Source organism: Stomoxys calcitrans, chromosome 2, assembly GCF_963082655.1.
Source record: "Stomoxys calcitrans chromosome 2, idStoCalc2.1, whole genome shotgun sequence".
Taxonomy (NCBI): domain Eukaryota; kingdom Metazoa; phylum Arthropoda; class Insecta; order Diptera; family Muscidae; genus Stomoxys; species Stomoxys calcitrans.
In genome coordinates, this window is record NC_081553.1 from 144148345 (window position 1) to 144162156 (window position 13812).

The 13812-nt window shown below is 36.7% G+C and overlaps 1 protein-coding gene across 2 annotated transcripts in view; it reads left to right on the plus strand.

Moving 5' to 3' along the window:
* The first annotated feature begins 11159 nt into the window (after positions 1–11159).
* LOC106091372 (glutamate dehydrogenase, mitochondrial) overlaps positions 11160–13812 on the plus strand; it is a 28634-nt gene continuing 25981 nt past the window's right edge. Inside the window, exon 1 of one of the 2 annotated variants that reach the window (XM_013257872.2) lies at positions 11160–11747. In XM_013257872.2, coding sequence (XP_013113326.1) covers positions 11339–11747 — 409 coding nt within the window. In that variant the 5' untranslated portion in view covers positions 11160–11338. The remainder of the gene's footprint in view (positions 11748–13812) is intronic. The other variant, XM_013257873.2, reaches the window with a different exon arrangement.

Genomic DNA, 13812 nt, shown 5'->3' on the forward strand with positions numbered 1-13812 from the left:
TTATATATTATATTATTTTTATCTGTTTTGCACTTCTTTCATTTTGTTATTGGATTTGTACTTTCAGCTCAGATCAAGTGTGTTTTCGTTGTTGTTTCTATTTTCAAATAGAAAAACAATACAACAAAACCCATTTAAAGAGTCGACAACAACAAAACAAAAAAAAAGGTGAACGCAGCGTATGTTTATATTTACAAGTTCTGGAATGGCAACATTGTTTAGGGTTTTAATAAAATCACTTTTATAAGCTCCGAGAAACATTTATTTAAAATTAAAATGAATTATTTTCTTTGTTTTGTTGATATTTGATTATTTCGAATGTGTGTCAGTGCTGCCAATGTTAAAGTACAGATCATTAAGCGGGAAGAGCGTTGTAAGTATCCATAATGTCATGTCTACATTGACTCGTTTTGCTTATGTCGTTTTGAAAAACATTTCAAGCGTTCCCACTAGTTGAGATGTTTTGGAAATTGCATTTTTCACCACTTCAACACAAATGTTATGATACACTTTTGTCTCTTGTTTCTGCTGTAAAATGTTGTATGCTTTATAATATTTTTAGGAATAAATTTGATTTTTATTTTTTGACATTATTCAGAGCTGTGTTTATTTGACACAATTTAGGCATTTATTTGGGTTCACATGCTTTGAATGACTCGTTTTTGTGTCAAACGAGCCGTTTTACTCTTATAAATTATAAAGGAAAACGAGCCGTTGTAAAGAAATTTTAGTAGCAACGCTTGAAACCATTGTCGGCACCATTTTTGTTTGTTTGATTAGTTTCAATGGTTCGTTTTTTCTTTCGTTATCCCTAGTAAAAAAATTATATGGTCAGATCCATATAGATCTGGGATAAGATAAAGTTGGATCCAATTAGATCCAAATGGATCTGCCATATCCAATTATATATAATTCTATCTTATGATAAATATAACTATATCATATATGGTTGACGATACAATAGAATAAAGCACCAGGTACAATATAATTATGTCTACTACATATTATTGTATCCAAAAAGATATGCTATGTATAGGTATATCTGGCCTAATATATAATTATATCTTGGACTATATATTGTAAATCTTGTGCTACTAATAACCCACCATAGGATGGGGGTATATGTACTAATTTCGTCATTCTGTTTGTAACTACTCGAAATATTCATCCGACAACTGTGCTGAGTATGGTTGAAATCGATCCATAACCTGATACAGCTGCCATATAAACCTATCTGGGATCTTGACTTCTTGAGCGTCTGGAGTGCGCAATTCCTATCCAATTTGGGTGAAATTTTTCACGACGTGTTTTGTTATGACTTTCAACCACTATGTTAAGAATAGTTCAAATCGGTCCATAACCTGATATAACTGCCATATAAACCGATCTGGGGTTTGACTTCTTGAGCCTCTAGGAGCGCAATTCTCGTCCGATTTGGCTGAAATATTGCATGAGGTGTTTTGTTATGACTTCCAACAACTGTATTAAGAATGGTTCAAATCCGTCCATAACCTGGTGTAGCTGCCATATAAACAAATCTTGGGTCATGACTTCTTGAGCCACTAGAGGGCGCAATTATTATCCGATTTAGCTGCCGTTTTGCATGAGGTGTTTTGTTATAACTTTCAACAACTGTGCTATATAGCTACCATTTAAACCGATATGGGATCTTGACTTCTTCAGCATCTAAAAGGCGCAAGTATTATCCGATTTGGCTGAAATTTTGTACAACGGCTTCTCTCATGACCTTTAACATACGTGTCGAATATGGCATGAATCGGTTTATAGCCTTATACAGATCTCCTATAAACCGATCCCCCAATTTTACTTCTTCAGCCTCTAAAGTGCGCAATTCTTACTAGTTTTATTTTAAATTATAAAACAAATAATATATTCACATCAGTAATCCAAAAGTATTAGGCATTTTATTAACTAAGTTTCCAATTCTCAAAACGTGAGATATTTTGTAACTTTTTTTAAATTTGATAAGTATGTGATTGTTGGTGTAACCAATTGGTAGTATGTGATATATGAGAGTTTTATTTTCTAAAAGGAAAAGCAGATGTGGCCATAAAGGACCCCAGCACCTGACGTATACACATACAGTTTTGTTCAAATCAATTCTCTAAATTTTGTAACAATAAATTATTTAATTAAATCTACAATATTGTTGTACAAAAAGCTCGCACAGCACAGCATTGTGTGAGTTAAGCTGAGTATTCTATTCAGCTTTTCAAGCGGAATGCTGTCAAATTCCACATAAAAAACGGCGACACGTTGGCTGAAAATAGGCGGAAAAGTAGTACTCTTTTTATAGTGAGGAAAATGGCAAAAAACTATTATAGTGGCAACATTTGAAACTATTGCCGGCATGAGTTTGGTTTGTTTTATTGGTTTTGAATGGTTCGTATTTTCTTTTTTTATTTGAGAAAAAATATATTAAATAGAGAAAACAATAAGTGCAGATAAAAAACGTGTTATGGTATGGAAATAAAAACATTTGATTGCTGTCAAATTCTGCACGCACACATCTGATGAAATAAGTTAACCAACTCTCAACTTTGAACGCGTTTCGGGGCGCAAAACATATGATTTAAATATGTTTAAAATTCAAAAATTATTTTGTAATTCGTAACTTAAAGAAATTCCTTTATGGATTTAATAAAAACCACATTATTGAATATTTCCATTGAATTTAACTATGGAAATTACTAAAATAAACTGTTTTTTAGAAATTCGTGTGAAGCAAAAGGCGCATGGTATGTAACTCAACTCAAAGAACGCATGTGGGCGTATTTGATTGCTTAAGCACGCATAAGTGCTGGGCGTGGTATGTAACTCCAGCTTTAAGGCCTGGTTATGCTCTCGTAAATGTAGAACAAATGTATCGTAAATGTAAAACGGCAACCAAAGCGTAAATATCAGGTGGCCGCATCAACCCAGCTGAGATAATTTGATATGTCAACTCATTTTTTAAAATAGAAAGAACAACGTCATCCTTGTACCCAACAAACTTTAACTGTCCTTTTCAAATGGCCTGAAAATCCGACAGGTATCCAAGAGCTAAAAGGGGTACATTTTAAATGTCAGGGCGAATTGAATTTTTTTGCCCTGTTTAAAAATTTTTAACATTTTAAGTTCCCAAAAAAGATGCTTTGTCGTAGCATTTCGCCACTGCGGTCACCTTACTAAATACGCCTTGGAGGCAACTATGCTTATTACAAAACGTAGCATTTGACATTTCAAATAAAACAATTTTATTAAAAAAGGACTTGAAGGTGAGTGAGTATGTGGCGTCGATGAACTTCAGGCAAATCTCCAAGGCACAACATGCATACCTTAAGGGCAGAACAAAGACGGCCCTCTACGCAGTGATGCGAGAAATCGAGACGGATCTCGAAATGAAGAAGTACGCGATTGCGGCCTTCCTGAATATTGAGAGGACATTTAGCAACGAGGAGATGGGTAGACAGTCATCCACCCGAGTTTCTCCCTGTGAACGGACTGTATGCTACGTGACAGCACTATCACCGCAGACTTTATCTGAGAACGTGTATTTTAAACATATCAGCAAACAGCTGTTAGCAAGTTGTAAACCAAATAAATAGATCAATAAATCATTGTTAAGTAAAATAATTGTAAACGAAATATGTTTTAATTGGAAGTAAAACGTCTCTAGTAAAAATGTAACAATACTGTTGCCTCACCATGTTTGACTGTCTTTTCTGTAAATTGTGATTTATATTTATACAGTTTTGGGCAGGCCGGCGGAAGACTGTGTAGACCCTGTTCCATCATATTGCTATAATTGGGATTTTATTAGTTTTAAGGTAAATTAAATTTAATTTCCATTATTTTAAATTTCAAATTGTAACAGTTTTCTTATTATGTCATCACACATTGTTTCTGGTATTCCCAAGAATTTATTTATTTTTCTTTGTTGTTATTCTCTTACTCTTATTAATGGCTGGTTTCGTTTGGCTCCACCCCATGCTTGTTCAATAGACGTAAGTGTATGTGTTTGCCTGTATTCAGGTATCATGATATGTATGTGTTTATCAATGCTGGTCAGCTTAAGTAGAGATCAATAGAGGACTTATCGCGAAGTTACCAGATTGGGTATTCTCGAAACAATGATGTGGCCAGCAAGAAGTATATAAGGCAGTGGCACAACGTTACACAAGTCAGTCTTAAGCCTAGTACTGACTTCATTTGCAACGAAAATGCCTATTAAATTATTGCGAAATCAGATGAACTCTATTCTCGGCAAGAGCGCTGACAAAAGTCAAACAATAACACACAACAAAGCCAAAAACATTAAAGCAGAGTTGATTGGTGCCCATTTCGTGAGCATTTAATTACATTTGCAATTAATTGAAGAGAAATTTAAGTTGGCGCAGCGACATGTCGCTACTATTTTACTGATAGAACTTAGAATAACTTCTACGGAACGTGCTCGCATTTTCTTCGTCACCATTTTTTATAATGCGTTTTGTCAGTTGTTTGTGCGAAAAGTCAATGTCAGTATTAGGCTTTATCTGAGAACACGTATTGTAAACGTATCAGCAAACAGCAGTAAAGGCGAAATTACACGGCATGTAGATGTCTTGTGATATGTCACTTTTGCTATTCACATGTAATTGAAAACGTTTGCACAAAATTGTCTATTTACATACGATTTATCTTTTTTTGCTATCACACCTGTATCTTATTTTCGTGTGACATAACCTAAAAATTTGAGCAAAATCTGATTTTTTTATGCGTAATAATTGTTAAAGTTGTGAGAAAGCTGGTTAAATCATAAATTTGTGAAAACAATTTAATTTGGAGTTGCTTTCATTCGACTGACAACAAAAACCGCCGATTTCTTTATGTTTTTGTCAGAAGAAATAGAGCACGCTCTAATCGAAAAAAATTACGTGTTATTTTAAAAAGTGATTTTCATGTTAGTTTCGTTTGTATCACACGACATGTGCTTAATTTGACAACTACATGCCGTGTAATAGAGCCTTAAGCGAGTTGTAAAGCAAATAAGTAGATCAACAAATCATTGTTGAATAGAGTAAAGGACAAAACAGAATGAGCGCGTTATGTTCTGTTTTTGAGCGTCGCGTTGAAAAATGCAACACCGCAAACAAATACCTTTTGTGGTATTTGTTTGTTAAAAAATTTTCAACTTTGACTACTGAAATCGAGAGTCATTCTAAGTAGCCGTACGTGAAGTAGTGTTTGAAGGCTTCAAAATTAAAAATTATTTAACTTTTGAGCATTGCTGTTGTGAAATTTGTATTCCGAGGTACATTTTCCAACCCGACACTCAAAAACAAAGCACAACGCGCTCATTCTGCTTTGGCCTTAATTATAAACGGACTGTGTTTCAATTGGCAATAAAACATCTACAGTAAAAACGAAATAATATAACACAATTTAACATTCGTCGGTCCGCAGTGTGTTCCTCCATTTTTCTATCAGCCAATCTATACGTTCTTTAGGAAACTGACTGTTTCTTTGTCAGCAACGGTACCATTATTGGGCTACTGTTTCCCTTATTTCTTTATATATTTTTCGTAGTCTTTTGATTAGTTTTTGAAGTTTTGGGTTAATATTCGCATATCTATAGTTGTTGTTCCCAACAAAAAACTCAAGTTTAACGACTATTTAAATCTATATTTATTTAATATAACATTGTGCGACAATTAAATCTATTAACTTTTACAAAAGTCTACAGCTGACGGCTGAACAACTCACGAGCAACTAGCAATTGCTTTCGTCTTCATATGACAGCTGTAAGGTTGCAATCTCGTTTTCTCTCAGAAGTCGGACAGGTTGGGGGCTTCCACATATCTTTGGAACAGTACTTTTTAGTCCGACTATTACAGAAAATTTACAATCGCCTTCCACAAACAATGATCTTAAAAATAGAAAACCTTAAATGCTTTCCATGAATTGAGTAGGTGTAACATAATGCAAAAAATTATTTTTCGAGTAAAAGTTAAGTTAATCAATAAATTTTCTTATTTTTTGAAAGCAAAGGGAAATGAAATCTTAAAATGCGTTTTCTCAGTTTTTTGTGTTAGGGTTGGTATTCTATTCTGCTTCGGAATAGTCGCGGAAATATTTAATTGTTCCGCGAGCGGAATTTGACAGTTATGTTTTGTTTTTATTTTCATACCTAAAGACGTTTTTATCTGCACTTATGGTTTTATTATTTTTCTTTCGCAAATAAATAAAATAAAAATAAAAAAGAACCAATAAAACAATAATTATGCCGACATTGATGTCAAGCCTTTCCACTAACATTTATTTTTGCCATTTTCCTCGGTATAAACAGAGTACTAATCTTTCACCTATTTTCCTCCAGTGTTTCGTCGACGTTTTCTTTTATATTGATTTCGCCAGCATTCCGTCTGAAAAGTTGAACAGAATACTCAGCTTTATGCCACTATTTACATGGCTATGCTCAAAGGGCATTCACCCATTCACCCAAATTTCATCGAAATCGGATGAAAAAAGCTCTTTTTATGGGGGCAATACTCACACATGAACGATATGTTAGGTGTGAGTGGAACCCAAACGCAAAGAGTAAAAGTAAACTCAAATTATAACCACTTTGCAAGAGTAAATAAAAAAATAAGGAATATCGACGGGAGCAAAAGACGATGTTGTTTGTTCTAAAAATAGACCAATTGTATTTTTTTACACTTAGCCGCGCACTTTATAATCAAGTGGCAATTATATATTATTATATATAATTGTATCTGGGACAAATTCGATATACAATTGTATCAAATTGTATCGAATTAGATCTAATTAGATCTAATTTAAAGCAATTAGATCCAGTTGTATATAACAATTTTTCGTATCCAATTATATCTGGCATAAGATATATATATATATCTGATATCTGACAATATCAACATTTTTACTCGGGTATTTTATTAATTTGCGAATAAAATATGAAACCATAAGTTCACATAAAAAACGTATTTTGATATGAAAATAAAAACGAATAATTGCTGTCAAATTTCACTCGCGAAACAAACATTTCAGCGACTATTCCGAAAGCACACACAAGCGCACAATTAGTCGTCAGACTAATTAATGAGGAAGAAACGGATAAACCAGAGGGATACCAGTCCCCAGCTTTTAAGTAAAGGTGGTGTTTTCGACTCAGATTCAGACAGCGACAGTGTTAATGAAACAGTCATCGCAGCGATAGCTAAGCTCACAAGCAGACAGGGAAAGCGATCCGGGGCCTGACGAAAGAGACAGAGGAGTATGTACCGGTATGTAGCGTAATCGGGCGAGAATGCAGGATGCTGATCGGGTTATCGAACATGTATTGAACTCCCATACGAATTATGAACTGTGGGTATAGAGGGGACATCAGCGGAAGGTATTGATACCGTCAAAAAGCTCGTTGGAAGTATCCACACTCCCTGGGGTGCAAAGCTCTACCTTGTGAGAAAGATGGACACCCCACAGCTTACAAAAGCGACGGTCTTTATTAAAGAGGTGGGCGGCGAAATCGCGATGGAACGCATGATGGAAGTCTTAAACAAGCAAAACCAAGAGTTGGTCGTAGAGAAATGGGAGGTTTTCCACAGGGAGTTGAAGGAGGAAGGAACTCTACTTGTAGTGGACATTGATCTAGTTTCCGTGACAAGTTTGGATAAGACTAAAGGCATACCATATTACGGGGCCATGGCCGTCTTTTTCAAGATTGGGAAGACAAGGATAGGCAAATATCCTCGTATTGAGCCATCAGGCGGTGCAGTGTCGGGACACTCAATAAAGCCTAACGGACAGGGGGTCGACGACGAGATAATCACTGACTCTCAATATTAGGAAGACTAGGATAACCAAGAATCCTAATATTAAATCATCACGCAGTGCAGAAGCGAGAGACCCAACAAAGCATAACGAACAGGGACCCGATGACGGAACCATCAACGACTTGGTCGAGATTAAGAAGACTAGGATGGATAAAGGTCCTAATGCAGTTACAGAGAACTCAATGCCGCCTAACACACAGGGAGCCAACGATGAGTCCATAACCTACTCCCAAGAAGCCTATTTACTCAAGATTTGGAAGACTAGTATAGGCAAAGATACTAATATTGCAACACCAAGCAGTACAGGGACGGTAGACTCGATACAGTCTAACGAACAGGGACCCGATGACGGAACCATTACCGACTATCTCAAGATTCGGAAGACTAGGATATGCAATGATTCTAATATTAAAACAACAGACAGTGCAGTGACGGGAAACTCAATACAGCCTAAAGAACGGAGAGCAGACGATAAGATCATCACCCAATCCCAACAAGCCCATCTAATGGAGGACGAATGATTGAGGTCATCCGGATAAATGTCCACCGAAGCGAGACAGCTATTCACGCTCTGATGGAGAAAATCAGCAAGGGCAAGATTCACATTGCCTTAATTTAGGAGCAATGGACGACCGGGAACAAAGTTTCTGGACTGAACCCTATCAACTACCAATTATTCTATATTAACGCTTTAAATTATACAATTTCCCCAGAGTTGTCAATATCGGATGCAATAGTGATGAGATCGAGAGACTGTGGAGCGTACCTGGCTTCACTTTATCTGCCTTTCGACTCTCCGACACCGCCACCCACGTCGGAGCTGCAATGGTCGGTGAGGAAGGCAAAACAGACAGGACATGAGGTACGAATAAGGTGCAATAATAGGAGAATGGATGTGATAATAGGAAGTTTTAGATGTGACAATATGTTCGGAAAATGTAATCAATGAGATTCAGAATTGGAGGGTCTCCATGAAACAATCTTTCCCTGACCATCGCTACATTAGGTTTAGAATAGCACGGCCAGCGCCGAATCCGATAAACTTCCGGAATAAGTTGAAAACCAACTGGACAAAATTTAGATTGTCCAAGCATAGACAGTGACGAAAATGTCAACAGAATTACTACTGCACTTGTGGAATCTTTCGAAGATAGTTGTTCTCTTCGGGATAAAAAATCAGGCCAAGAAATACCCTGGATGACAGGGAAGATTTGCAATATTGGGAAAGAGGCCCGCAAACATTTTAACAGAGCACGTCGGAAAAAACGGAAGTTTATTAGGATGTGTGTTACACACGGCTCAAGGAATACGATAAGATTACGAGAGCGACAAAACGTGCCTCATGGAAGCCAAGATAAAAAATTTTCTCTCAAAAACCCATGTTCAAACTGAAAAGTTAGTAGACGACTTGCGAGTAAGAGCAGAAACAACGAAGGACATGTTGAGGATTTTGACGAAAACGCATTTCCACAGGATACGACGGGACTCACGGAGATACTGAGATCTTGGAACAATGAGGTTGATGGAAGGTTTATCATAACGGAATTAAGGTGAAGGAATGCTTGAGTATCTTCAAACCATTTAAGTCATTCCGATCTGATGGAATATTTCCGGCGTTACTGACGTAGGCTCGAAATGTGGCCTGCCTCTACAGAAGCGCCTCAGTAGTTTGGCACAATCTGCATCGTTTGAGTGCCGGGCCAAAACGAAGTATGGAGGATTGAAAAGGTAGACGATTTGGCAGTGAAGGCCAGAGAACTGCCTTCGATAAACTTGGGTAACCTTTCGGGTCGATGCAGTCCGATTTAAGGGCGTGGGCGACAAACGTGAAAGAGTCAGTGGGACAGCGAAAATCCTATGGGGAGATCCGGATCATGAGAGGACAAGGCTATAACTAAAAAGATGTAAGAAGGAGTTCAGTATAGCTTTTGGTGTCATAACGGGACACATAGGACTATGAGCTCACTAATGCAAAATCGGTTCGGCAAATGATATTATGTGTAGGGCATGTGGGTTAGATAATGAGACGTTAGAGCATTTCCTATGTTATTGCCCGGTTTTCGCGGGCACTTAGGTGGCACTATACCAAACATGAACCAACTTAGGGGAGTGGCATGGAAAACAATTAAGGATTTTGTAAGCAGCACGGAATTCATGAGTAAGATTTTCTTTTTCGAGGTTACTTGTTTTTGTTATATTTAGAGCGCACAACAAGCCGATTAATGACTTAGGTGTATGTTCATAGTGGCATGGGGCGGATTAATATTAGCGTTTTTCCTTTACAATTAAAGGCCGGTACTATATTCGTTTTCCGCGATATTTTTTCGTCGATTTCTTTTTTTAAATAATAGATTTTAGTGCAAACAAATTTGCTGATTTTATTCAGTTGGACATTCCCTCATTACTTATGGTAAAATTTTTATAAAATTGTAATTTTATTATTGTTATTTTCGTAATGTTTCAAAAAAGTAATCGTGACGAACATGAGTTTTCAACGGTGAAAAACGAACATAGTGCCAGCCATAGTAAGGGAAAACGACTCCTTTGCCACAAAAACGAGTCTTTAAAAGCATGTAAATGGCCTGAATAATAATAATGTCAAAAAATCAAACCAAAAAATTTACAGATAAAGCAAGAAAAAATAAATTTTAACAAAAGCGCATCATAACATTTACGTTGGAGTGTGTTAAAATGCAATTTGCGAAAAATCTCAACTAGTGTGAACGATTGAGATGATTTCAAAACAACATAAGCAAAACGTGTCAATGTAGACATGGCATAACTTAGCTATTCCGATAATATAGGATAATAGAATACTAACCCTAAGCTAGCGAATGAAACAACCCAATTATCGGCGAAAATGTGAATTATTATACGCAAGATATATTCATTTACAGGTAGTAGCAGTTGCCCAACAACAATCTGTCAAAATCAGTGATTAGTGAAACTATGATATTGTGTATGTTACTAGTTCGCGCCATCTTTCATTGTTTGTGTGTGTGATATTGTTCTTAACAATAATACACACACAACCAAAAATCGTTGACAGATTATGCACTTCACGAGAAAATTGTACTCAGTTGTTTACGGTACTCTACCTGGTAATTATGTCATGGAATGGTCATTGCCATTGTTTTGCCAGAGAGATTTGCAATGGAGCTGTATACCGGCCTTCAGAACGAAGCACTATACAACGCGTTACGCTACGATTCCGTTACCTATCTATTTGCCACGTTACCCGTTCTGAAAGAAATATGTATTCAAATAGCCATTTATTCGGTACAGAGTATTCTTTCTCTTGTTAACTCATTTTTTTTAAATTGAACTAACCAACCAACCGACCAGCAACTGAACACTCTATCGTAGAATCGTGGGGTGGTGGAATCGAGTCGAATCGGATCGGGAAACTAACAATTGGTGGATTGTCGTTTTCTATTCATCGTCGTAGTCGAGTAGATACTGATAGTGTTTAATAATTTGAGAAATTGAAGTGTTTGGTGAAAATGTATCACTTAAAGAACCTAGCACGCAATGCTGCCATACGCCAAGAGGCCACAAGTTTGGTAAAAGCCTTGCCAACCGCTGCTTTGCAAGCTCGGGGCTATGCTGATTACCAAATTCCTGACCGTCTAAAGGATGTGCCCACTGCCAAAGACCCCCGTTTCTTCGACATGGTCGAGTACTTCTTCCATCGTGGCTGTCAAATCGCCGAAGACCGTTTGTTAGATGACATGAAGGGAAAATTGTCCATGGAGGATAAGAAGAAGAAGGTTAAGGGTATTTTAATGCTTATGCAACCCTGTGACCACATCATTGAAATTGCATTCCCCTTGAGACGTGACTCCGGTGATTTTGAACTGATTACAGGTTATCGTGCCCAGCACAGTACACATCGTGTTCCAACCAAAGGCGGTATGTAACAAAATAATTTCCATTTTAGACTTGCTATAGAATGCACAAACAGCACAGGCAGGTGGTAGATTATTTAGAACAACTTTCCAAAACCAACTACCTACGAGTCAATTCAAAACCTCATTTTATTCATATTCGTTATGTAACAATTGTGCTATGGCGCCTCCTTTTTTTGACATTTCTTTTGATGCGTAAAACAGCACATAAGACTCATTTTAGCTGTTCCACATATTTATGTGCTTAGTAGGTTTGTTGCCTGCATATGTACACACTTTTTCTTTTCTAAAAAATAGAGAAAAGTCTAAGCACTATCCTACCACCAATAGACATGGGCTAAAATCGAATAACAAACAAATGTTTATCTGCCGCTACCTCTACTCTATATGTATGCATTTAGATATTTCGATATTTCTGTCAATTGCATAAGGTATTCGAACGTGGACACTTACAATTATTCTACCTTACCAAAATGGTGTTTAACGTTGTTTTTCTTGTCAACACATGTGCCTAATTCTTCCTCTTATATATTCCAAACTTGTGGCCTTGTGCTTTTTCGTGAGCAATATTTTTCACCTTTAGCGAGTTCATTATGCATTACTACATGTCTCGTTGTATAACTCTGGTCAGAGCGAAGAGTAAGGGAAATTAAAAAACGTCGAAATACATATTTATATCAACTACAAAAAATACATACATAGGTACATACATATATTCTAAAAGCCTGCAATCGAATACAATTTAATAGTCTTCAAATATTCAAATCTCTTCTACATAAAAATTTAAAATTTTTTTTATAGCAGAACTGTATATTTCATACATAATTCGTATTTTCAGTCTATTATAAGCAAAACTTATTTCTAGATTTAGATAATTTCATTGTGTATGTTTCCACTCAAACATGACTGTATTCATGATTCAATATTCGCGAAAGACGGACTAATTTATCAATTTTAAAGAACTGAGGGTCGCTCTGGACGCTGGGAGAGGCGAACTAATCCTATGCTCGTAGGCATGATGAATTGTTGAAGGACAAGCAAGGAAGGAATATTGCAGGTACCTCACGTGGTTGATTTGAGTGAACTTTTGCCAAAGCAATCTCCTAGCTCTGCTGGGTTCCCATTCATTTCTCTTTACACACCACATATTTGTATACAGTCTACACTTTTTTATTATATAAGACGAATAAAATGGACCAAAGGTAATGGTCCTCCCTTTGTTACACCGAGCGTCCCACTCACCCGCGTTACCGTTGTGCAAGTCTAATACCAAATTAAACACCTTTTTTCGACCATGATACTTGTGTGCCACTAAATACCATACTTCTTTGGTTTTTGGGCCACTTTACCAATCCTTAGTGCCACTTTTTTAAATATTATTCTTTTATTGTCTGTTCTCACTTAAATAAACGTGGCACACATGTTAGCATCTCGTCCGTCATTCCGTTTATAGCTAATCGAAATAGTTGTCCTGTATATGTTCCTTCGATCTTCAGAGCAGGTTAAGCGACGTCGGTCAGTCCATCACGAAAAAGACCTCTCGAGACTTTGCACATATAATTCTATATGCTGTCCAATCAAAATTTCACCATTATCCTCTAAATATAGCTGATGACATTTGGCGTGTTATACTTACTTGTCCGATTAAATTGAATTAAATGAATCGGACAACACTCATTGATATGTGGGAAGTTTGGGGCCTCTTCCATAATGGAATGTTCGTGGTCACATTTGGTGTGCGTGAAATCGTCGAAAGAACTTGTAATGTGTAGTGGAACACTGTTTTACCGAACTTTACGCCCATATAGTGTACACCTTTTTTAACATTAAGTATGCCACTTTTTTTAATAAATAACAATTTTTTTATCCTTTTTTGAAATCTTGCAACGCTAACGCTGATAGGCACTCAAGCAAGAGCCGGTTCCGCCAGGTCTCAGTGAGACTCTCCATTCGATACCGCTGATTGTCGTTCAAAATGAGTTTGCAAAACAGAAGCAACATTTTATACTTTTAGTACATAGTGTGTTCAAATAGTGGATAACTTGTAAAGAGAAATATTTTTGAGGACG